General features: G+C 52.1%; 1 protein-coding gene across 1 annotated transcript in view; it reads left to right on the forward strand.

Moving 5' to 3' along the window:
* ABCF1 (ATP binding cassette subfamily F member 1) overlaps nucleotides 1-24,603 on the forward strand; it is a gene marked incomplete at its 5' end in the record, with an annotated part of 41,606 nt that extends 17,003 nt beyond the window's left edge. The window contains 18 exon segments of the mRNA XM_059837357.1: nucleotides 724-872; nucleotides 2,970-3,053; nucleotides 6,001-6,125; nucleotides 8,134-8,246; nucleotides 13,130-13,243; nucleotides 13,788-13,860; nucleotides 18,265-18,339; nucleotides 19,484-19,554; nucleotides 21,857-21,889; nucleotides 22,410-22,477; nucleotides 22,479-22,576; nucleotides 22,914-22,978; nucleotides 23,206-23,281; nucleotides 23,741-23,761; nucleotides 23,764-23,850; nucleotides 23,853-23,933; nucleotides 23,982-24,020; nucleotides 24,102-24,603. Of these exon segments, the coding sequence (XP_059693340.1) occupies nucleotides 724-872; nucleotides 2,970-3,053; nucleotides 6,001-6,125; nucleotides 8,134-8,246; nucleotides 13,130-13,243; nucleotides 13,788-13,860; nucleotides 18,265-18,339; nucleotides 19,484-19,554; nucleotides 21,857-21,889; nucleotides 22,410-22,477; nucleotides 22,479-22,576; nucleotides 22,914-22,978; nucleotides 23,206-23,281; nucleotides 23,741-23,761; nucleotides 23,764-23,850; nucleotides 23,853-23,905 (1,305 nt within the window).
* Nucleotides 24,604-25,686: the final 1,083 nt, after the last annotated feature.

A 25,686-nucleotide genomic window follows, 5' to 3' on the forward strand; every position in this document is an offset into this window, starting at 1 on the left:
CTGGGGACACCTGGGATACACCTGGGGGACACCTGGGCACACCTGGGATACACCTGGGGACACGTGGGATACACCTGGGATACACCTGGGGCACACCTGGGCACACCTGGGATCCACCTGGGCACACCTGGGCACACCTGGGGCACACCTGGGGCACACCTGGGGGCACCTGGGACACACCTGGATACACCTGGGATCCACCTGGGCACACCTGGGTACACCTGGGCACACCTGGATACACCTGGGATACACCTGGGCACACCTGGGATACACCTGGGCACACCTGGGGCACACCTGGGGCACACCTGGGGACACCTGGGCACACCTGGGACACACCTGGGCACACCTGGGCACACCTGGGCACACCTGGGGCACACCTGGGGGTACCTGGGGTACACCTGGGGACACCTGGGCACACCTGGGCACACCTGGGATACACCTGGGCACACCTGGGGCACACCTGGGGCACACCTGGGGCACACCTGGGGCACACCTGGGGCACACCTGGGCACACCTGGGCACACCTGGGATCCACCTGGGCACACCTGGGGCACACCTGGGCACACCTGGGGCACACCTGGGCACACCTGGGCACACCTGGGGCACACCTGGGCTGCATTAACCAAACCCGGGGGGGATTCCCACATTCTGCAGCCACCTGAGGGGGGGGCAGCGGAGCCCAGGCGGCCCCGCCCAGCCCCCAGGTGAGGCTCACCTGCGCAGGTGTACGAGGAGCTGCGCGCCATCGGCGCCGCCGCCGCCGAGGCCAAAGCGCGGCGGATCCTGGCCGGGCTCGGCTTCACCCCGGAGATGCAGAACAGAGCGACCCGCAAGTTCTCGGGGGGCTGGAGGATGAGGGTCAGCCTGGCCAGGTGAGCTCAGGTGGGCCCAGGTGGGCTCAGGTGGGCTCTAGGGGGGTTCTAGGTGGGCTCAGGTGGGCTCTAGGTGGGCCCAGGTGAGCTCAGGTGGGCTCTAGGTGGGCCCAGGTGAGCTCAGGTGGGCTCTAGGTGGGCCCAGGTGAGGTCAGGTGGGCTCTAGGTGGGCCCAGGTGGGCTCAGGTGGGCTCTAGGGGGGTTCTAGGTGGGCTCAGGTGGGCTCTAGGTGGGCCCAGGTGGGCTCAGGTGGGCTCTAGGGGGGCTCAGGTGGGCTCAGGTGGGATCAGGTGGGCCCAGGTGAGCTCAGGTGGGCTCTAGGTGGGCCCAGGTGAGCTCAGGTGGGCTCTAGGTGGGCCCAGGTGAGGTCAGGTGGGCTCTAGGTGGGCTCCAGGTGAGCTCAGGTGGGCTCCAGGTGGGTTCAGGTGGGCTCTAGGTGGGCTCCAGGTGAGCTCAGGTGGGCTCCAGGTGAGCTCAGGTGGGCCCAGGTGGGCTCAGGTGAGGGGGTGGGGTTGGTGTTACCATGGCAACGCAGATCTGCAAGTTCTTGGGGGGCTGGAGGATGAGGGTCAGCCTGGCCAGGTGAGCTCAGGTGGGCCCAGGTGAGTTCAGGTGGGCCCAGGTGGGATCAGGTGGGGTCTAGGGGGGTCCAGATGGGCCCAGGTGGGCTCAGATGGGCTCAGGTGGGCTCTAGGTGGGCTCAGGTGAGGGGGTGGGGTTGGTGTTACCATGGCAACGCAGATCTCGAAGTTCTCGGGGGGCTGGAGGATGAGGGTCAGCCTGGCCAGGTGAGCCCAGGTGGGCTCAGGTGGGCTCAGGTGGGGTCTAGGGGGGTCTAGGTGAGGGGGTGGGGTTGGTGTTACCATGGCAACGCAGAACTGGAAGTTCTCGGGGGGCTGGAGGATGAGGGTCAGCCTGGCCAGGTGTGCTCAGGTGGGCCCAGGTGGGCTCAGGTGGGGTCTAGGTGGGCTCTAGATGGGCTCCAGGTGAGGGGGTGGGGTTGGTGTTACCATGGCAACGCAGAACTGGAAGTTCTCGGGGGGCTGGAGGATGAGGGTCAGCCTGGCCAGGTGGGCCCAGGTGGGCCCAGGTGGGCTCAGGTGGGCTCAGGTGGGGTCTGGATGGGCTCCAGGTGGGCTCAGGTGAGGGGGTGGGGTTGGTGTTACCATGGCAACGCAGATCTGGAAGTTCTCGGGGGGCTGGAGGATGAGGGTCAGCCTGGCCAGGTGTGCCCAGATGTGCCCAGGTGGGCCCAGGTGCATCCCTGCCCTCCCAGATGCCCCCAGATGCCCCTAGCTGTGCCCAGGTGTGCCCAGGTGTATCCCAAGTGTATCTCAGGTGTATCCCAGGTGTGCCAGGTGTATCTCAGGTGTATCCTAGGTATCTCCCAGTTGCCCCCAGGTATCCCAGGTGTATCCCCAGGTGTTCCAGGTGTATCCCAGGTGTTCCAGCTGTCCCAGGTGTATCCCAGGTGTCCCCAGGTGTCCCCAGGTGTATCCCAGGTGTATCCCAGGTGTCCCCAGGTGTATCCCAGGTGTATCCCAGGTGTCCCCAGGTGTCCCCCAGGTGTATCCCAGGTGTTCCAGCTGTTCCAGGTGTATCCCAGGTGTTCCAGCTGTTCCAGGTGGTATCCCAGTTGCCCCCAGGTGTGTCCCAGGTGTCTCCCAGGTGTCCCAGGTGTGACTGCAGGTGTCCCCAGTTGCCCCCAGCTGTCCCCAGGTGTCCCCAGGTGTGCCCAGGTGTATCCCAGCTGTCCCAGGTGTATCCCAGGTGTATCCCAGCTGTCCCAGGTGTATCCCAGGTGTATCCCAGCTGTCCCAGGTGTATCCCAGGTGTATCCCAGCTGTCCCAGGTGTATCTCAGGTGCCCCCAGGTGTGCCCAGGTGCCCCCAGGTGTGCCCAGGTGTGCCCAGGTGCCCCCAGGTGTGACAGCAGGTGTGTTGCAGGGCGCTGTTCCTGGAGCCCTGTCCCAGGTGCCCCCAGGTGTATCCCAGGTGCCCCCAGGTGCCCCCAGGTGTGCCCAGGTGCCCCCAGGTGCCCCCAGGTGCCCCCAGGTGTGCCCAGGTGTGCCCAGGTGTGACGGCAGGTGTGTTGCAGGGCGCTGTTCCTGGAGCCGACGCTGCTGCTGCTGGACGAGCCCACGAACCACCTGGACCTGAACGCCGTCATCTGGCTCAACAAGTCAGGGGGGAGGGGCACCCCGGGCCTCCCAAAATTCCCCTTTTTTCCCCCAAATTCTCTTTTTTCCCAAAAATTCCCCTTTTCCCCCAAAATTCCCCTTTTCCCCCCAAAACTTGCCATTTTTCACCAGAATTCCTGCTTTTTTCGGATAAAATTCCCTTTTTTCCCCTCAAAATTCCCATTTTTCCCTCCCAAATTCCCATTTTTCCCCAAAATTTCCCATTTTTCTCTAATAAATTCCCATTTCCCCCCCCAAATTCCGATTTTTTCCCCCCAAATTCCCATTTTTCCCATAAAATTCCCTTTTTCCCCCAAAATTCTCTTTTTCCTCCAAAATTCTCTTTTTTCCCAGAAATTCCCCTTTTCCCCCCAAAACCTGCCATTTTTCACCACAATTCCTGTTTTTTTTCTGATAAAATTCCCTTTTTTCCCCTCAAAATTCCCCTTTTTTCCCCAAAAAATTCCCTTTTTTCCCCCAAATTCCCATATTTCCCCCCAAATTTCCCATTTTTCCCCCAAAGTTCCCATTTTCCCCCAAAATTCTCATTTTCCCCCCTAAAATTCCCTTATTTCCCAAAATTCCCATTTTCCCCCCTAAAATCCCTTTTTTTTTAACAAAATTCTCATTTTTTCCCCTAAAATCCGCTTTTTTCCCAAAATTCTCATTTTCCCCTTAAAACCCCCTTTTTTTCCCAAAATTCTCATTTTTTCCCCTTAAAATTCCATTTTCCCCCCCAAAATTCCCATTTTTCCCGAAAAATTCCCATTTCCACCCCCAAAATTCTCATTTTTTCCCCCAAAACTCCCATTTCCCTCCCCCCCAAAAAAATTCCCCTTTCCCCCCCCAACTCCCACTTCCCCATTTTTTCCCATTTTTCCCCATTTTTTCCCCATTTTCCCCCATTTTTCCCCCCTTTTTTCCCCATTTTTTTCCCCCCATTTTCCCCATTTTCCCCATTTTTCCCCATTTTTCCCCATTTTTTCACCGGATTTTTCCCCAGATTTTTTCCCATTTTCCCATTTGTCCCAAATTCCCGGTTTTTCACCCCAAACCCACTGTAGTTCCCCTCTCCCAGTGCAGTTTCTGCCTGTCCAGCTGCACCACCTCCCATTTTTTGGCCATTTTTCCCCCATTTTTTCCCCATTTTTTGGCCGTTTTTCCCCGGATTTTTTCCCATTTTCCCCATTTTCCCCATTTTTTTCCCCATTTTCCCCCCATTTTCCCCATTTTTTCCCCATTTTCTCCATTTTTCCCCATTTTTCCCCATTTTCCCATTTTCCCCATTTTCCCCATTTCCCCCCATTTTCCCCCATTTTCCCCCATTTTCCCCCTTGTTTTTCCCCATTTTTCCCCCATTTTCCCCCATTTTCCCCATTTTTTCCCATTTTCCCCATTTCCCCCCATTTTCCCCATTTTCCCCCATTTTTCTCCAATTTTCCCCATTTTTTTCCCCATTTTTCCCCATTTCCCCCATTTTCCCCATTTTTCCCCATTTTTCCCCATTTTTCCCCCATTTTTTCCCCATTTTCCCCATTTTTTCCCCCATTTTCCCCCTTTTTTCCCATTTTCCCCATTTCCCCCCATTTTTTTCCCAATTTCCCCCCATTTTCCCCCCATTTTTTCCCCCCATTTTCCCCCATTTTTCCCCATTTTTTCCCCATTTTTCCCCATTTTTCCCCATTTCCCCCATTTTCCCCATTTTTCCCCCATTTTTCCCCCATTTTCCCCATTTTCCCCATTTTTCCCCATTTTCCCTATTTTCCCCCATTTTTCCCCATTTTCCCCATTTTCCCCCCATTTTCCCCCATTTTCCCCCATTTTCCCCATTTTCCCCCATTTTCCCCATTTTCCCCCATTTCCCCCCATTTTCCCCCATTTTCCCCCATTTTTCCCCATTTTCCCCCATTTTTTCCCATTTTTCCCCCATTTTTCCCCATTTTTCCCCATTTTCCCCCATTTTTTCCCCCATTTTTCCCCATTTTTCCCCCATTTTCCCGATTTTTCCCCCATTTTCCCCCCATTTTTTCACCGTTTTTCCCCGGATTTTTTCCCTTTTTCCCATTTTTCCCAAATTCCCGGTTTTTCACCCCAAACCCACTGTAGCTCCCCTCTCCCAGTGCAGTTTCTGCCTGTCCTGCTGCACCATCTCCCATTTTTTGGCCATTTTTCCCCATTTTTTCCCCATTTTTTGGCCGTTTTTCCCCGGATTTTTTCCCATTTTCCCCATTTTCCCCCATTTTTCCCCATTTTCCCCCATTTTCCCCCATTTTTCCCATTTTCCCCATTTTTTCCCATTTTTCCCCATTTTTCCCCATTTTTTCCCCATTTCCCCCATTTTTCCCATTTTCCCCATTTTTCCCCATTTTTCCCCATTTTTCCCCATTTTTCCCCAATTCCCCCCATTTTTCCCCCATTTTTCCCCATTTTCCCCATTTTCCCCCCATTTTTCCCCATTTTCCCCATTTTTTCCCCTTTTTTCCCCATTTCCCCCCATTTTCCCCATTTTCCCCCCATTTTTCCCCAATTTTCCCCATTTTTTCCCCATTTTTCCCCATTTTTCCCCATTATTTCCCCATTTTTTCCCCATTATTTCCCCATTTTTCCCCATTTTCCCCCATTTTTCCCCCATTTTCCCCCATTTTTCCCCATTTCCCCCATTTTTCCCCATTTTTTGGCCATTTTTCCCCATTTTTTCACCGGATTTTTCCCCAGATTTTTTCCCATTTTTCCCAAATTCCCGGTTTTTCACCCCAAACCCACTGTAGTTCCCCAGTCCCAGTGCAGTTTCTGCCTGTCCAGCTGCATCACCTCCCATTTTATCCCATTTTCCCCCATTTTTTCCCCGGATTTTCCCCCATTTTTTCCCCATTTTTCCCCCAAAATTCCCATTTTTTCCCCATTTTTCCCCATTTTTTCCCAAAATCTCCGTTTTTCCCCCCAATCCAGTTACCTGCAGGGCTGGAAGAAGACGCTGCTGGTGGTGAGCCACGACCAGGGGTTCCTGGACGACGTCTGCACCGACATCATCCACCTGGACAGCCAGAAACTGCACTACTACCGCGGGAACTACAGTGGGTTTGGGGCCAAAAACCGGGAATTTGGGAAAAAACAAAAATTGGGGAAAAACGGGGAAAAAATCCGGGGAAAAACGGTGAAAAAATGGGGAAAAACGGCCAAAAATGGGGAAAAAACGGCCAAAAAATGGGGAAAAAATGGGAGGTGATGCAGCTGGACAGGCAGAAACTGCACTGGGACAGGGGGAACTACAGTGGGTTTGGGGTGAAAAACCGGGAATTTGGGAAAAAACGAAATTGGGAAAAATTCCGGGGAAAAACGGTGAAAAAATGGGGAAAAAGGCCAAAAAATGGGAAAAAAATTGAATAAAATGGGGAAAAAATGGGAGGTGATGCAGCTGGACAGGCAGAAACTGCACTGGGAGAGGGGAACTACAGTGGGTTTGGGGTGAAAAACCGGGAATTTGGGAAAAATGGGAAAAATGGGAAAAAATCCGGGGAAAAATCCGGGGGGAAACGGTGAAAAAATGGGGAAAAAATGGCCAAAAAATGGGGAAAAAACGGCCAAAAAATGGGAGGTGGTGCAGCTGGACAGGCAGAAACTGCACTGGGACAGGGGAACTACAGTGGGTTTGGGGTGAAAAACTCGGAATTTGGGAAAAATGGGAAAATGGGAAAAAATCCGGGGAAAAACGGCCAAAAAATGGGGGAAAAAATGGGGAAAAAATGGAATAAAATTGGGGAAAAATCTGGGGGAAAATGTTGAAAAATGGGGAAAAATTAGGAAAAAATGGGGGAAATGTGGGAAAATTGGGGAAAAATGGGAAAAAATGGGAAAATGGGGGAAACTTGGGAAAAAATGGGGGAAAAATGGGAGAAAAATGGGGAAAATTGGGGGAAATTGGGGGAAATTAGGAAAAGATGGGGGAAAATGGGGGAAAATGGGGGAAAAATGGGGGAAAATTGGGAAAGTGGGGGAAAAATTGGGAAAAAATGGGGGAAATGGGGAAAAATGGGGAAAAAATGGGGGAAAATTGGGGAAAATTAGGAAAAAATGAGGGGAAATGGGGGAAAATTGGGAGAAAATCGGGGAACAATGGGGAAAAATGGGGAAAATTGGGAAAATTAGGAAAAATGGGGAAAATTGGGAAAAAATCGGGGAAAAATGGGGGGAAATTGGGGAAAATTGGGGAAAATTAGGAAAAAATGAGGGGAAAATGGGGGGAAATGGGGAAAATTAGGGAAAAATGGGGGAAATTGGGGAAAATTAGGAAAAAATGGGGGGAAAATTAGGAAAAAATGGGGGAAAATGGGGGGAAATGGGGGAAAAATGGGGGAAAATTGGGGAAAATCGGGGAAAAATGGGGAAAATTGGGAAAATTAGGGAAAATGGGGAAAATTGGGGAAAATTGGGAAAAAATGAGGGGAAATGGGGGAAGATGGGGAAAAAATGGGGGGAAATTGGAGAAAGTTGGGAAAAATGGGGGAAAATTGTGGAAAATTGGGGAAAAATGTGGAAAATTGGGAAAATTAGGAAAAATGGGGAAAACTGGGGAAAATTGGGGGAAAATTGGGGGAAAATTGGGGAAAATGGGGAAAAAAATGGGGGAAAAATGGGGGAAAATGGGGGAAAAATGGGGGAAAATTGGGAAAATGGGGGAAAAATGGGGAAAATTGGGGGAAAATTGGGGAAATGGGGGGAAAATGGGAAAAAATGGGGGAAAATTGGGAAAAAATGGGGGGAAAATGGGGGAAAATTGGGAAAATGGGGGAAAAATGGGGAAAATTGGGAAAATTAGGAAAAAATTAGGGGAAAATGGGGGGAAATGGGGAAAATTAGGGAAAAATGGGGAATGGGAGGGAAAAATCTGGAATAGAGGAGGGAGGGAATGAGGAATGGAAGGGAAAATTGGGAATATTGGGAGGAAACCAAAAAAAAAAAAGGGAAAATGGGAATTGGGGGGGGTCGGGAACGGCTCAAAACAGTGGAAAATTCCAGAAAATGGTGGAAAATTCCAGAAAATGGTGGAAAATTCCAGAAAGTTGTGGAACTTCTGGGTTGCAGTGACCTTTAAGAAGATGTACCAGCAGAAGCAGAAGGAGCTGCTGAAGCAGTTTGAGAAGCAGGAGAAGAAACTGAGAGATCTCAAAGCCGGGGGGAAATCCACCAAGCAGGCGGTGAGAGCTCCCAAAATCCCCAAAAAAACCCAAAAAATCCCCAAAAAAACCCCAAAAAAACCCAAAAAAACCCAAAAAAATCCAAAAAAATCCAAAAAATCCCCAAAATTCCGGGCTCAGGACGCCGGGAATTGAGGCTGAAAATCCCAGGGGTCTGAGCCCCAAAATCCCGGGGATGTGAGGTCGAAATTTTTAGGATTTCACCCCCAAATATTCGGAATTTCAGCCCCAAAATTTTTGGGGTTTTATGTCCCAAATCTCTGGGATTGGAGCCTCAAAAATCCCGGAGTTTTGGTCCCAAATCTCTGGGATTTGAGGTCGAAAATCCTAAAAAAATCCCCCCAAAAAAACCTTCAAAATTCCCCAAATTTGCCAGGAAAAGCAAACCAGCCCCCAAAAACCTCCTTGAAAATGCCCAAAAACCCCCAAAATTCCCCAAAAGCTGCACAAATTCCACCCAAAAATCCTGAAAATCCCTGAAAAACCCCAAATTTCCCTGAATTTGCCCCAAATTTCCAGGAGAAGCAGACCAAGGAGGCGCTGACCCTCCCAAAATCCCAGAAAAAAAACCAAAAATCCCCAAAATTACACCCAAAACCCCTAAAACTCCCCATAAAAAACCCCAAAAATCCCCAAAAATCCCAGAAAATCATGGAACCAACCCCAAAACCCCAAATTTGCCTGAATTTGCCCCAAATGTTGCAGGAGAAGCAGACCAAGGAGGCGCTGACCCGCAAGTAGCAGAAAAAAGCCCCCAAAATTAGTGGAAAATCCCCCAAAAACCCCAAAAATTCCCCGTAAAAAACCCCAAAAATCATAGAAACAACCCCAAACGACCCCAAAAACCCCAAATTTGCCTGAATTTGCCCCGAATGTTGCAGGAGAAGCAGACCAAGGAGGCGCTGACCCGCAAGCAGCAGAAAAAAACCCCAAAAAACCCAAAATTCCACCCAAAATCCCTGAAAATTCCCCCTAAAATTCCCCGTAAAAAACCCCAAAAACCCCAAAAATCCCAGAAAATCATAGAAAGGACCCCAAAAACCCCAAATTCGCCTGAATTTGCCCCAAATCTTGCAGGAGAAGCAGACCAAGGAGGCGCTGACCCTCCCAAAACCCCAGAAAAAAACCCAAAAAAACCCCAAAATTACCCCCAAAACCCCTGAAAACTCCCCATAAAAATCCCCAAAAATCCCAGAAAATCATGGAAACGACCCCAAAAACCCCAAATTTGCCTGAATTTGCCCCAAATGTTGCAGGAGAAGCAGACCAAGGAGGCGCTGACCCGCAAGCAGCAGAAAAAACCCCCCAAAAAAACCAAAATTCCACCCAAAATCCCTGAAAATTCCCCCAAAAATTCCCCGTAAAAAACCCCAAATTAACAGAAAATTATAGAAAATCATAGAACCGACCCCAAAAACCCCAAATTCGCCTGAATTTGCCCCAAATTTCCAGGAGAAGCAGAGCAAGGAGGCGCTGACCCGCAAGCAGCAGAAAAAACCCCCCAAAAAAACCAAAATTCCACCTAAAATCCCTGAAAATTCCCCATAAAAAAATCCAAAAAAACCCAAAAATCCCAGAAAATCATGGAAACGACCCCAAAAACCCCAAATTCGCCTGAATTTGCCCCGAATGTTGCAGGAGAAGCAGACCAAGGAGGCGCTGACCCGCAAGCAGCAGAAAAAAACCCCAAAATTAGTGGAAAATCCCCCCAAAAACCCCTTAAATTCCCCGTAAAAAAACCCCAAAAACCCCAAAAATAATAGAAAATCATAGAACCGACCCCAAAAACCCCAAATTCGCCTGAATTTGCCCCGAATGTTGCAGGAGAAGCAGACCAAGGAGGCGCTGACCCGCAAGCAGCAGAAAAACCCCCCCAAAAAAACCAAAATTCCACCCAAAATCCCTGAAAATTCCCCCTAAAATTCCCCGTAAAAGACCCCAAATTAACAGAAAATTATAGAAAATCATGGAAACGACCCCAAAAACCCCAAATTTGCCTGAATTTGCCCCAAATGTTGCAGGAGAAGCAGACCAAGGAGGCGCTGACCCTCCCAAAATCCCAGAAAAAAACCCAAAAAATCCCCAAAATTACCCCCAAAACCCCTGAAAATTCCCCATAAAAAACCCAAAAAACCCCAAAAATCCCAGAAAATCATAGAACCGACCCCAAAAACCCCAAATTCGCCTGAATTTGCCCCAAATTTCCAGGAGAAGCAGACCAAGGAGGCGCTGACCCGCAAGCAGCAGAAAAACCCCCCCAAAAAACCCAAAATTCCACCCAAAACCCCCAAAAATTCCCCGTAAAAAACCCCAAAAATCATAGAAACAACCCCAAACGACCCCAAAAACCCCAAATTCCCCTGAATTTGCCCCGAATGTTGCAGGAGAAGCAGACCAAGGAGGCGCTGACCCGCAAGCAGCAGAAAAAACCCCAAAATTAGTGGAAAATCCCCCCAAAAAACCCCAAAAATTCCCCATAAAAAACCCCAAAAATCATAGAAACAACCCCAAACGACCCCAAAAACCCCAAATTTGCCTGAATTTGCCCCGAATGTTGCAGGAGAAGCAGACCAAGGAGGCGCTGACCCTCCCAAAATCCCAGAAAAAACCCAAAAAAAATCCCCAAAATTACCCCCAAAACCCCTAAAACTCCCCATAAAAAAACCCAAAAATCCCCAAAAATCCCCAAAAATCATAGAACCGACCCCAAAAACCCCAAATTTGCCTGATTTTGCCCCGAATTTGCAGGAGAAGCAGACCAAGGAGGCGCTGACCCTCCCAAAATCCCAGAAAAAACCCAAAAAAATCCCCAAAATTACCCCCAAAACCCCTGAAAACTCCCCCTAAAATCCCCAAAAATCCCAGAAAATCATAGAACCGACCCCAAAAACCCCAAATTCGCCTGAATTTGCCCCAAATTTGCAGGAGAAGCAGACCAAGGAGGTGCTGACCTGCAAGCAGCAGAAAAACCCCCCCAAAAAAACCCAAAATTCCACCCAAAACCCCCAAAAACTCCCCATAAAAAACCCCAAAAATCATAGAAACAACCCCAAACGACCCCAAAAACCCCAAATTTGCCTGAATTTGCCCCGAATGTTGCAGGAGAAGCAGACCAAGGAGGCGCTGACCCGCAAGCAGCAGAAAAAAAACCCCAAAATTAGTGGAAAATCCCCCCAAAAACCCCAAAAATTCCCCATAAAAAACCCCAAAAATCATAGAAACAACCCCAAACGACCCCAAAAACCCCAAATTTCCCTGAATTTGCCCCGAATGTTGCAGGAGAAGCAGACCAAGGAGGCGCTGACCCGCAAGCAGCAGAAAAAAAACCCCCCAAAAATCCCCAAAAATCCCCCCCAAAACCCCTTAAATTCCCCGTAAAAAACCCCGAAAACCCCAAAAATAATAGAAAATCATAGAACCGACCCCAAAAACCCCAAATTCGCCTGAATTTGCCCCGAATTTCCAGGAGAAGCAGACCAAGGAGGCGCTGACCCGCAAGCAGCAGAAAAAACCCCAAAATTAGTGGAAAATCCCTCCCAAAAACCCCAAAAATTCCCCATAAAAAACCCCAAAAATCTCAGAAAATCATGGAAACGACCCCAAAAACCCCAAATTTGCCTGAATTTGCCCCGAATGTTGCAGGAGAAGCAGACCAAGGAGGCGCTGACCCGCAAGCAGCAGAAAAAAACCCCCAAAATTAATGGAAAATCCCTCCCAAAAACCCCTAAAATTCCCCATAAAAAACCCCAAATTAACAGAAAATCATAGAAACGACCCCAAAACCCCAAATTTGCCTGAATTTCCCCCAAATGTTGCAGGAGAAGCAGACCAAGGAGGCGCTGACCCTCCCAAAATCCCAGAAAAAACCCCAAAAAATCCCCAAAATTACCCCCAAAACCCCTGAAAATTCCAAATAAAGAACCCAAAAATCCCAGAAAATCATAGAGCCGACCCCAAAAACCCCAAATTTCCCTGAATTTGCCCCGAATGTTGCAGGAGAAGCAGACCAAGGAGGCGCTGACCCGCAAGCAGCAGAAAAAACCCCAAAATTAGTGGAAAATCCCCCCAAAAACCCCCAAAAATTCCCCATAAAAAAACCCAAAAATCCCAGAAAATCATAGAACCGACCCCAAAAACCCCAAATTTCCCTGAATTTCCCCCAAATTTCCAGGAGAGGCAGACCAAGGAGGCGCTGACCCTCCCAAAATCCCAGAAAAAACCCAAAAAAAACCCCAAAAATGTCCCAAAACCCCTGAAAATTCCCCATAAAAAACTCAAAAATCCCAGAAAATCATAGAAAGGACCCCAAAAACCCCAAATTTGCCTGATTTTGCCCCAAATGTTGCAGGAGAAGCAGACCAAGGAGGCGCTGACCCGCAAGCAGCAGAAAAAACCCCCCAAAAAACCCAAAATTCCACCCAAAAACCCCAAAAATTCCCCATAAAAACCCCAAAAATCATAGAAACAACCCCAAACGACCCCAAAAACCCCAAATTTGCCTGAATTTGCCCCGAATGTTGCAGGAGAAGCAGACCAAGGAGGCACTGACCCGCAAGCAGCAGAAAAAAACCCCAAAATTAGTGGAAAATCCCCCCCAAAAACCCCTAAAATTCCCATAAAAAACCCCAAAAATCATAGAAACAACCCCAAACGACCCCAAAAACCCCAAATTCGCCTGAATTTGCCCCAAATTTGCAGGAGAAGCAGACCAAGGAGGCGCTGACCCGCAAGCAGCAGAAAAAACCCCCCAAAAAACCCAAAATTCCACCTAAAATCCCTGAAAATTCCCCATAAAAAAATCCAAAAATCCCCAAAAATCCAGAAAATCATGGAAACGACCCCAAAAACCCCAAATTCGCCTGAATTTGCCCCAAATGTTGCAGGAGAAGCAGACCAAGGAGGCGCTGACCCGCAAGCAGCAGAAGTGCCGCCGCCGGGCGCCCTCGGAGGGCTCGGCCGAGGCCCCGGAGCTGCTGCGGCGGCCCCGGGAATATTCCGTGCGCTTCACCTTCCCCAACCCGCCCCCCCTGAGCCCCCCCCGTGCTCGGCCTGCACGGTCAGAACCCAAACCCCCCGGATTTGGGGCGTTTTGGGGGCATTTCGGGGGTTTTGGGGTTTTTTTTGGGATTTTTGGGGGATTTTTTGGGGATTTTTGGGGAGGTTTGGGGAGGTTTCGGGCAGATCTGGGGGGGTTTGGTGGGATTTTTGGGAGGATTTGGGGCATTTTGGGGTAATTTGGGACATTTTGGGATGGTTTTGGGGGATTTGGGGTGGATTTGGGGCATTTTGGGGGGTTTTGGGGTTTTTTTCTGGGATTTTTGGGGGATTTTTGGGGGATTTTGGAATGGGGTTTATGGAGGTTTCAGGCAGATTTGGGGGGGGATTTGGGGGATTTTTGGGAGGTTTTGGGGGATTTTTGGGGTGGATTTGGGTGATTTTTGGGGATTTTGAGTGATTTTGGGGGATTTTGGGGGATTTTGGGGTGATTTGGGGGGTTTTGGGGGGGTTTCAGGAGGTTTTGGGGGGTTTTGGGGGTTCCAGCCCCGGGAATATTCCGTGCGCTTCACCTTCCCCAACCCGCCCCCCCTGAGCCCCCCCGTGCTCGGCCTGCACGGTCAGAACCCGAAAAACCCCATTTGGGGCATTTTGGGTCATTTCGGGGGGTTTTGGGGTTTTTAATGGGATTTTTGGGGGATTTTTGGGGGATTTTTGGGGAGGTTTGGGGAGGTTTTAGGAGGTTTTGGGGGGGTTTGGGGGGTTTGGGGGGGTTTTGGGGGGTTTTTTGGGGATTTTGGGGGTTTTGGGATGGTTTTGGGGGATTTTGGGGTGGATTTGGGGGATTTTGGGGTGGATTTGGGGGATTTTGGGGTTTTTTTCTGGGATTTTTGGGGGATTTCGGGCTGGGGTTTATGGAGGTTTCAGGCAGATTTGGGGGGGATTTGGGGGATTTTTGGGAGGTTTTGGGGGATTTTGGGGTGGATATGGGGGATTTTGGGGGGGATTGGGGGATTTTGGGTGATTTGGGGTGATTTGGGGGATTTTGGGGTGATTTGGGGGATTTTGGGGGGTTTCAGGAGGTTTTGGGGGGGTTTGGGGGTTCCAGCCCCGGGAATATTCCGTGCGCTTCACCTTCCCCAACCCGCCCCCCCTGAGCCCCCCCGTGCTCGGCCTGCACGGTCAGAACCCGAAAAACCCGGATTTGGGGCATTTTGGGGGATTTGGGGTGATTTCGGGGGGTTTTGGGTTTTTTTTTTGGGATTTTTCTGGGATTTTTGGGGGATTTTTGGGGATTTTTGGGGGATTTTGGGGAGGTTTCAGGAGGTTTTGGGGGGGGGTTTGGGAGGTTTTTGGGAGGTTTTAGGGTGGTTTTGGGGGATTTTGGGGGGATTTCAGGGGGGGTTTGGGGTTTTTTTCTGGGATTTTTGGAGGATTTTTGGGGATTTTGGGTTGCGGTTTATGGAGGTTTCAGGCAGATTTGGGAGGGGATTTGGGGGGATTTTTGGGAGGTTTTGGGTGATTTTTGGGGTGATTTGGGTGGTTTTGGGGGATTTTGGGGTGATATGGGGGACTTTGGGGTGATTTGGGGGATTTTGGGGGCTTTGGGGGGATTTGGGGGTTCCAGCCCCGGGAATATTCCGTGCGCTTCACCTTCCCCAACCCGCCCCCCCTGAGCCCCCCCGTGCTCGGCCTGCACGGTCAGAACCCAAACCCCCCGGATTTGGGGCGTTTTGGGGTCATTTCGGGGGGTTTTGGGGGGTTTTGGGTTGATTTCGGGAGGTTTTGGGGATTTTTAATGGGATTTTTGGGGAGGTTTGGGGAGGTTTTAGGAGGTTTTGGGGGGGTTTGGGGGGATTTTTGGGAGGTTTTGGGGGGTTTTTGGGGATTTTGAGGGTTTTGGGATGGTTTTGGGGATTTTGGGGTGGATTTGGGGGATTTTGGGGGGTTTTGGGTTTTTTTAATGGGATTTTTGAGGGATTTTTGGGGGATTTCGGGCTGGGGTTTATGGAGGTTTCAGGCAGATTTGGGGGGGATTTGGGGGGATTTTTGGGAGGTTTTGGGTGATTTTTGGGGTGGATTTGGGTGATTTTTGGGGATTTTGGGGCATTTTGGGGTGATTTGGGGTGATTTGGGTGATTTTGGGGTGATTTGGGGGGTTTTCAGGAGGTTTTGGGGGGATTTGGGGGTTCCAGCCCGGGAATATTCCGTGCGCTTCACCTTCCCCAACCCGCCCGCCCTGAGCCCCCCCGTGCTCGGCCTGCACGGTCAGAACCCAAAACCCCGATTTGGGGCGTTTTGGGGGGGTTTTGGGGGGTTTTGGGGTGATTTCGGGAGGTTTTGGGGATTTTTAATGGGATTTTTGGGGGATTTTTGGGGGATTTTTGGGGAGGTTTGGGGAGATTTCAGGAGGTTTTGGGGGGGTTTGGGGGGGTTTTGGGGAGGTTTTGGGGGGTTTTAGGGGATTTTGGGGTGGATTTGGGCATTTTGGGGTGGATTTGGGGGATTTTGGGGTCATTTTGGGGGGTTTTGGGGTTTTTTTCTGGGATTTTTGGAGGATTTTTGGGGGATTTTGGGTTGCGGTTTATGGAGGTTTCAGGCAGATTTGGGGGGGGATTTGGGGGGATTTTTGGGAGGTTTTGGGGGATTTTGGGGATTTTGGGGTGATATTGGGGATTTTTGGGGTGATTTCAGGGGTTTTGGGGTTTTTTAATGGGATTTTTGGGGGATTTTTGGGGAGGTTTGGGGAGGTTTTAGGAGGTTTTGGGGGGTTTGGAGGGATTTTTGGGAGGATTTGGGGGATTTTTGGGAGGTTTTAGGGGATTTTGGGGTGATATTGGGGATTTTTGGGGTGATTTGGGGGATTTTGGGGGATTTTGGGGGGTTTTGGGTTTTTTTTCTGGGATTTTTGGGGGATTTCGGGCTGGGGTTTATGGAGGTTTCAGGCAGATTTGGGGGGGGATTTGGGGGGATTTTTGGGGGGTTTTGGGGGATTTTTGGGGTGGTTTGGGGGATTTTGGGGGATTTTGAGGTGGATTTGGGGGATTTTGGGGTGATTTCAGAGGGTTTTGGGGTTTTTTTCTGGGATTTTTTGGGGGATTTTTGGAGGATTTTGGGTTGCGGTTTATGGAGGTTTCAGGCAGATTTGGGGGGGATTTGGGGGGATTTTTGGGAGGTTTTGGGTGATTTTGGGGTGGATTTGGGGCATTTTTGAGGGTTTTGGGGGATTTGGGTGATTTTGGGGTGATTTGGGGGGTTTTCAGGAGGTTTTGGGGGGATTTGGGGGTTCCAGCCCCGGGAATATTCCGTGCGCTTCACCTTCCCCAACCCGCCCCCCCTGAGCCCCCCCGTGCTCGGCCTGCACGGTCAGAACCTGAAAAACCCCATTTGGGGCGTTTTGGGGGGTTTGGGGGGATTTCGGGGGGTTTTGGGTTTTTTTTTGGGATTTTTCTGGGATTTTTGGGGGATTTTTGGGGAGGTTTGGGGAGGTTTCGGGCAGATCTGGGGGGGTTTGGAGGGATTTTTAGTGTGGGAGGGGTTTTGGGGGATTTTGGGATGGTTTTGGGGCATTTTGGGGTGATATTGGGGATTTTTGAGGTGATTTCAGGGGTTTTGGGGTTTTTTTCTGGGATTTTTGGGGGATTTTTGGGGGATTTTGGGTTGCGGTTTATGGAGGTTTCAGGCAGATTTGGGAGGGGATTTGGGGGGATTTTTGGGAGGTTTTGGGGGATTTTTGAGGTGGATTTGGGTGGTTTTGGGGGATTTTGGGGTGATTTAGGGTGATTTGGGGGGATTTTGGGGCATTTTGGGGTGATTTGGGGGGATTTTGGGGGGTTTCAGGCGGTTTTGGGGGGATTTGGGGGTTCCAGCCCCGGGAATATTCCGTGCGCTTCACCTTCCCCAACCCGCCCCCCCTGAGCCCCCCCGTGCTCGGCCTGCACGGTCAGAACCCGAAAAACCCCCGGATTTGGGGCATTTTGGGGTCATTTCGGGGGGTTTTGGGGTGATTTCGGGAGGTTTTGGGGATTTTTAATGGGATTTTTGGGGAGGTTTCGGGCAGATCTGGGGGGGTTTGGAGGGATTTTTGGGGGATTTTGGGGGATTTTGAGGTGGATTTGGGGGATTTTGGAGGATTTTGGGTGATTTCGGGGTGATTTGGGGCATTATGGGGTGGATTTGGGGGATTTTGGGGTCATTTCGGGGGGTTTTGGGGTTTTTTTGGGATTTTAATGGGATTTTTGGGGGATTTTTGGGGAGGTTTGGGGAGGTTTCGGGCAGATCTGGGGGGGGTTGGGGGGTTTTTGGGAGGATTTGGGGGATTTGAGATGGTTTTGGGGCATTTTGGGGTGGATTTTGGGGATTTTGGGGTCATTTTGGGGGGTTTAGGGGTTTTTTTCTGGGATTTTTGGGGGATTTTTGGGGGATTTTGGGTTGCGGTTTATGAGGTTTCAGGTAGATTTGGGGGGGGATTTGTGGGGGGGATTTTTGGGAGGTTTTGGGGGATTTTTGGGGTGGATTTGGGGGATTTTTGGGGATTTTGGGGAGGTTCAGAAGTTTTGGGGATTTTTGGGGGATTTGGTTTTTTTTTTCCAAGGATTTTTGGGGAATTTCTGGGATTTTTGGGGGGATTTCGTGTGAGGTTTGGGGGAATCTTGGGAGGTTTTGAGAGGATTTGGGGGGTTTGGGGGGAAATCAGGAGATTTTGGGGAATTTATGGTGATTTGGGGGGTTTTGGGGGGTTTAAGGGGGATTCCCCCCAAAAAAATCCCAAATTTCCCCCAAAAATTACCAAAAATTCCCCAAAAAAATCCCAAATATTCCCCAAAAAATCCCAAATTTCCCCCAAAAATCCCAAAAATTCCCCCCAAAAAATCCCAAATTTCCCCCAAAAAATCCCAAAAATTCCCCCAAAAAATCCCAAATTTCCCCCAAAAAATCCCAAAAATTCCCCCAAAAAATCCCAAATATTCCCCAAAAAATCCCAAATTTTCCCCAAAAAATCCCAAATTTCCCCCAAACCCAGGAGTGGATTTTGGCTACGAGGGGCAGGAGCTGCTGTTCCGGAACCTGGACTTTGGCATCGACATGGAATCCCGAGGTGGGACCCCAAAAACGGCCCCAAAACCCCCAAAAATGGCCCCAAATCTCCCAAAAATGGCCCCAAATCCCCAAAAATGGCCCCAAATCCCCAAAAATGGCCCCAAAACCCCCAAAAATGGCCCCAAAACCCCAAAAATGGCCCCAAAACTCCAAAAATGGCCCCAAATCCCCCCCAAAAATGGCCCCAAATCCCCAAAACCGGCCCCAAATCCCCCCAAAAACGGCCCCAAAACTCCAAAAATGGCCCCAAAACCCCCCAAAAATGGCTCCAAATCTCCCAAAAATGGCCCCAAGACCCCAAAAATGGCCCCAAAAATGGCCCCAAAGCCCCCCTGGTGGTCATGGGGACCCCTCCCCTAATTGGAGACCTCTCCCCTGTTCTGGGACCCCTCCCCCTAATCCGGGACCCCTCCCCTGGCTCGGACCCCTCCCCTGACCCAGGACCCCTCCCCTAATTGGGGACCCCTCCCCTAATCTCAGACCCCTCCCCTAATTAGGGACCCCTCCCCTAATCTGGAACCCCTCCCCTAATTGGGGACCCCTCCCCTGTTCTGGGCCCCCTCCCCTAATCTCAGACCCCTCCCCTGGCCCAGGACCCCTCCCCTGGCTGTGCCCTCTCCCCTAATTGCCCCTCCCCTGTTCTGGAGCCCCTCCCCTGAGCTGGGACCCCTCCCCTAATTGGGGACCCCTCCCCTAATTGGGGACCCCTCCCCTAACTGGGGACCCCTCCCCTGATTGGGGACCCCTCCCCTGTTCTGGAGCCCCTCCCCTGGCTGTGCCCTCTCCCCTAATTGCCCCTCCCCTGTTCTGGGCCCCCTCCCCTGTTCTGGAGCCCCTCCCCTAATTGGGGCCCCCTGCCCTAATTGGGGCCCCCTCCTCCCCTGTTCTGGGACCCCTCCCCCTCACCTGGGCCCCCTCCCCTGAGCTGGGCCCCCTCCCCTAATTTCCCCTCCCATAATTGGGGATCCCTCCCCTCACCTGGGCCCCCTCCCCTGGCTGTGCCCCCTCCCCTGAGCCAGGACCCCTCCCCTGGCTGGGACCCCTCCCCTAATTGGGGCCCCCTCCCCTGGCTGGGACCCCTCCCCTAATTGGGGCCCCCTCCCCTGGCTGGGACCCCTCCCCTAATTGCCCCTCCCCCGCAGTGTGCATCGTGGGCCCCAACGGCGTGGGCAAGAGCTCCCTGCTGCAGCTGCTGACCGGGGCCCTGACCCCCGTACGGAACCGGGGGGAAAAACGGGGAAAAACGGGGAAAAAACGACAAAAAACGGGAAAAAACCGACAAAAACGGGGAAAAACCGACCAAAAACGGGGGAAAAACGACCGAAAACGGGGAAAAAACGACAAAAAACGGGGAAAAACCGACGGGAATGGGGAAAAACCGACAAAAAACGGGGAAAAACCGACGGGAATGGGGAAAAACCGACAAAAAACGGGGAAAAACCGACAAAAAAACGGGGAAAAACAGACAGAAAACGGGGAAAAACTGACAAAAACGGGGAAAAACAGACAAAAAACGGGGAAAAACCGACAAAAAATGGGGAAAAACGACAAAAACGGGGAAAAAACGACAAAAAACGGGGAAAAACCGACAAAGAACGGGGAAAAACCGACAAAAAAACGGGGGAAAAACAGACAAAAACGGGGAAAAACCGACAGAAAACAGGGAAAAACGACAAAAACGGGGAAAAACCGACCAAAAACGGGGAAAATCAGAAATGGGGAAAAACCCAAAATGGGGAAAAACACCGGGAACGGGGAAAAACCAACAAGAAACGGGGAAAAACAAAAATGGGGAAAAAACAGAAATGGGGAAAACCAAAAATGGGGAAAAACACCGGGAATGGGGAAAAACCGACGGGAATGGGGAAAAACAAACAAAAAATGGGGCAAAAACAGAAATGGGGAAAAACCCAAAATGGGGCAGAAACCGACGGGAACGGGGAAAAACAGAAATGGGGAAAAACCAAAAAATGGGGAAAAACAGAAATGGGGAAAAAACCCAAAACGGGGCAGAAACTGCCGGGAATGGGGAAAACAGAAATGGGGAAAAACTGCCGGGAACGGGCAAAAACCAAAAACGGGGCAAAAAACCACTGGGAATGGGGAAAAACAGAAATGGGGAAAAAACCCAAAATGGGGAAAAAAGAAAAACGGGGAAAAAACCCAAAACGGGAAAAAAATCGCTGGGAATGGGGAAAAACTAAAAATGGGGAAAAACCCAAAAACGGGGGAAAAAACTGCTGGGAACGGGAAAAACAAAAATGGGGAAAAAACCCAAAAACGGGGGGAAAAACCATCGGGAACGGGAAAAACTAAAATGGGGAAAAGACCTAAAAATGGGGAAAAAACCACCAGGAATGGGGCAAAACTGCGGAATGGGGAAAACAAAAATGGGGAAAAAAACCCAAAAATGGGGAAAAAAAACGCCGGGAACGGGAGAAAAGGGACCAGGAATGGGGAAAGGGAGCCCGGAAATGGGGGAAAAACCTAAAAATGGGGAATGGGAGCCGGAAATGGGGGGAAAAAACCTAAAAATGGGATTGGGGACCTTGAAAATGGGAAAAGACACCAAGAATGGGGAGAGGGACCCCGAAAATGGGGAAAAGGGACCAAAAATGGGGAAAAGGGACCAAAAAAGGGGAAAAGGGACCAAAAAAGGGGAAAAGGAGCCTGAAAAGGAAAGGGAAAATGGGAATTCGTGGGAGGGAAAATTCCCCAAAAATCCCCAAAAATGGGGAGGGGGGAGAGATCCCAAAAATTGGGGGGAAAATGTCTAAAAATGGGAAGGGAAAAACCCCAAAAATGGGGAAAATCCCAAAAAATGGGGAAAACCCCAAAAATGGGAAGGAAAAACCCCAAAAATGTGGGAAAATCCCAAAACAGGGAAAAGATTCCCAAAAATTGGGGGGAAAATTTCTAAAAATGGGAAGGAAAAACCCCAAAAATGGGGAAAATATTTCCAAAAATGGGGAAAAACCCCAAAAATGGGGAAAAATCCCAAAAATGGGGGAAAAGCCCCCAAAAAGGGGTGGGAAAATCCCAAAATGGGGGAAAAGATTCCCAAAAATTGGGGGAAAACTTTTAAAAATGGGAAGGGAAAAACCCCAAAAATGGGAAGGAAAAAACCCCAAAAATGGGGAAAATCCCAAAAATGGGGAAAAACCCCAAAAATGTGGGAAAACCCCAAAAAGGGGTGGGAAAATCCCAAAACGGGGAAAAGATTCCCAAAAATTGGGGGGAAAATTTCTAAAAATGGGAAGGGAAAACCCCAAAAATGGGAAGGAAAAAACCCCCAAAATGGGGAAAAACCCCAAAAATGGGGGAAACCCCAAAAATGGGGGAAAATCCCCAAAAAGGGGTGGGAAAATCCCAAAATGGGGGAAAAGATTCCAAAACTTGGGGGGGAAAATCCCAAACTGGGGGGGGGGGGTCCCTCCCGAGCCGGGGCGGCCCCGGAGCGCGGGAAATGCCCAAATTTGGGGATTTTAACCCTTTCCCCCCCGGTTCCTCCGCAGCTCCGGGGGCAGATGAGGCGCAACCATCGGCTGGTAAAGGGGCGGGGCCACAGGGGGCGGGGCCTAAGTGGGTGTGGCAGCGATTGGTGGGGAAAGGGCGGGGTCTAAACGGGTGTGGTCAAAGGTGCGGCTGCCCATTAAGACATTAAGGGGTGTGGTCACAAAGGGGGTGTGGCCTAATGGCGATGGGCGTGGCCTCACCTGGTGCAGCGCCTTCTGAAGCTGAATGCGGGGTGGGGGAGGGGCCAACGGGTGCGGGCGTGGCCTTGACTGTGCCCCGCCCTCACCTGCAGAAGGTGGGGTTCAGAAGTGGGAGGTGGGTGTGTCAGCTCAGAGGTGGGTGTGGCCACTCTGGGGTGGGTGTGACCGCTCTGTGGTGGGTGGGCGTGGCCTGTGGGCGTGTCCCTGACCCAGCCCCGCCCCCTGCAGAAGGTGAGGTTCTCTAATGAGCAGTGGGAGGTGGGTGTGGCCACTCTGGGGTGGGTGTGGCAGGTCTGTGGTGGGTGGGCGTGGCCTGTGGGCGTGTCCCTGACCCGGCCCCGCCCCCCTGCAGAAGGTGGGCTTCTTTAACCAGCAGGCGGCCGAGCAGCTGCGCCTGGAGGAGACGGCGGCCGAGTTCCTGGCGCAGCTTCAACCTCCCCCACCAGGAGGCGCGCAGGTGCCTCGGCCGCTTCGGCCTCGAGGGCCACGCCCACACCCTGCAGATCGCCAAGCTCTCGGGTGGGCGGGGCCACCGCGCCTGGGGGGGCGGGGCCGGCACCTGGGGGGCGTGGGGAGGGCGTGGCTGGTACCTGGGAGGGTGTGGCTGATGTCTAGAGAGGTGTGGTTAGTGTTGGCGGGGCGTGGCTGGGACATGAAGGGTGTGGCTAACACCTCAGGTGGGGTGGGCGTGGCTAATACCTGGGTGGGCGTGGCTAGCGTCAGCAAAGGTGTGGCGGGAGAGTGGAGGGCGTGGCTATGACCTGGGGGAGTGTGGCCGCCACAAGGGAGGGCGTGGCTAGGACACGCAAGGTGTGGATGGGCGTGGCCTGTGGCTGAGCCCCGCCCCTTCCCGCAGGTGGGCAGAAGGCCCGGGTGGTGTTTGCTGAACTCTCCTGCCGAGAACCTGACGTGCTGATCCTGGTGAGGGGCGTGGCCTGAGAGGGGGTGGGGCCTGGGAGGGGCGTGGCCAAGTGGGAGCTCACCTGAGTGACCCCCGACCCCTCCCGAGCTCCTGTTCCCCTTCCAATCACAGCCCTGGGTGTGGTTTGGGTGGGGTCAGGAGGGCGTGGCCGCTCGGGGAGGGGCGTGGCCATGGCGGGAGGGGCGTGGCCAGGTGTGAGCTCACCTGAGCGCCCCTCGGCCCCCAGGACGAGCCCACCAACAACCCTGGACACTCGAATCCATCGACGCCCTTGGCCGACGCCATCAACGAGTACAAAGGAGGTGGGGCCCTGGGCGGGGCCGGGGTGGGCGGGGCCATGGCGATGACGTCACACCTAGAACCGGGGCGAGGGGGGCCAAAAATGGGAAAATGGAGCCCGAAAATGAAGGGGAAAATGTGAATTAGGGGGAGGGGGAAAATTCCAAAAAACTGGGGAGGGAAATACCCAAAAATGGGATTAGAAATGCCCCAAAAATGGATGAAAAATTCCCCAAAAATGATTAGAAATGCCCCAAAAATGGATTAAAAATGCCCCAAGAATGGATTAAAAATGCCCTAAAATGGATCCAAAATGCCCCAGAAATGGATGAAAAATTCCCCAAAAATGGATTAGAAATGCCCAAAATTGGATTAAAAATGCCCTAAATTTGGATTTAAAATGCCATTAAAACACCCCAAAAATGCCCCAAAACGGGACCCCAGAGTGGTGACGTCACGCTGACGTCACTGTGACGTCACAGCGGTGATCGTGGTCAGCCACGACGCCGGCTGATCACCGAGACCAACTGCCAGCTGTGGGTGGTGGAGGAGCAGGGCCTGAGCCAGATCGACGGCGACTTCGACGACTACAAACGGAGGTGCTGGAGGCCCTGGGCGAGGTGGTGGTGCACCGGCCCCGGGAGTGACCAGCGGAGTGGCCACAGTGACCACCCGAGTGACCACAGTGACCGCCCGAGTGACCGCAGTGACCGCAGTGACCACAGTGACCACAGTGACCACCTGAGTGACCACAGTGACCACCTGAGTGACCACAGCGACCACCTGAGTGACCACAGTGACCGCTGCAGTGACCGCAGTGACCGCAGTGACCGCAGTGACCACAGTGACCACCTGAGTGACCACAGCGACCACCCGAGTGACCACAGTGACCACAGTGACCACCCGAGTGACCAGCGGAGTGACCACAGTGACCACAGTGACCACCTGAGTGACCACAGTGACCACCTGAGTGACGAGTGACCAGAGTGACCACAGTGACCACCCGAGTGACCACAGTGACCACAGTGACCACCCAAGTGACCACAGTGACCACCCGAGTGACCACAGTGACCACAGTGACCACAGTGACCACAGTGACCACCACAGTGACCACAGTGACCACAGTGACCACCCAAGTGACCACAGTGACCACTCAAGTGACTGCAGTGACCACCCCGAGTGACCACAGTGACCACAGTGACCGCCCGAGTGACCGCAGTGACCACCTGAGTGACCACAGTGACCACCTGGGTGACCACAGTGACCGCAGTGACCGCTGCGGTGGCTGCAGTTACCAGCCGTGACCAGCAGGGGGCGCAGAGGGGAATAAACGGTGGTGGAGCAATGGCGGAGTGGGCGTGGTTAATCTGGGTGTGGTCAGTGTGGGTGTGGTCGGCGTCGTCAGTGGGTGTGGTCAGCACTGAGGGACCACAGTGACCGCAGTGACCACAAGAGTGGCCACAGTGACCGCTGGAGTGGCCGCAGTTCCCCGCAGTGACCGCCAGGGGACAAAAGGGAGAAATAAATGGAGGTGGAGCAATGGCAGAGTGGGCGTGGTCAGTGTGGGTTTGGTCAGTGCGGGTGTGGTCAGTGTGGGTGTGGTCAGCACTAGAGTGTCCACAGTGATCACTGGAGTGGCCGCAGTTCCCCGCAGAGGACAAAAGGGAGAAATGGAGGTGGAGCAATGGGGGAGTGGGCGTGGTCAATGGGTGTGGTCAGCGGGTGTGGTCAGCACTGAGGGACCACAGTGACCGCAGGAGTGGCCGCAGTTCTCCGCAGTTCCCCGCAGAGGACAGAAGGGAGAAATAAATGGAGGTGGAGCAATGGCCGAGTGGGCGTGGTCAGTGTGGGTGTGGTCAGTGGGTGTGGTCAGCACCAGAGTGTCCACAGTGACCACTGGAGTGACCACAGTGACCAATGGAGAGGCCGCAGTGACCGCAGTTCCCTGCGGTGACCACGAGGGGACCAAAGGGAGAAATGGAGGTGGAGCAATGGCCGAGTGGGCGTGGTCAGTGTGGGTGTGGTCAGTGTGGGTGTGGTCAGCACTAGAGTGTCCACAGTGACCACTGGAGTGGCCGCAGTTCCCCGCAGAGGACAGAAGGGAGAAATAAATGGAGGTGGAGTAATGGGGAGTGGGTGTGGTCTGTGTGGGTGTGGTCAGTGGGTGTGGTCAGCACCAGAGTGTCCACAGTGACCAATGGAGTGACCACAGTTCTCTGCAGTGACCGCCAGGGGCGCAGAGGGGAATAAATGGGGGTGGAGCAATGGCAGAGTGGGCGGGCTTAATGTGGGTGTGGTCAGAGTGGGTGTGGTCAGAGTGGGTGTGGTCAGTGGGGTGACATCCCTGCCTCCTCCCTGGGGTCTCCAGAGTGACCGAATGACCCTGAGTGACCCTAGGGTGACCAAATGACCCGGAGTGACCCCAGCT

The sequence above is a fragment of the Haemorhous mexicanus genome (assembly GCF_027477595.1).
Source record: "Haemorhous mexicanus isolate bHaeMex1 chromosome 32 unlocalized genomic scaffold, bHaeMex1.pri SUPER_32_unloc_3, whole genome shotgun sequence".
Classification (NCBI taxonomy): domain Eukaryota; kingdom Metazoa; phylum Chordata; class Aves; order Passeriformes; family Fringillidae; genus Haemorhous; species Haemorhous mexicanus.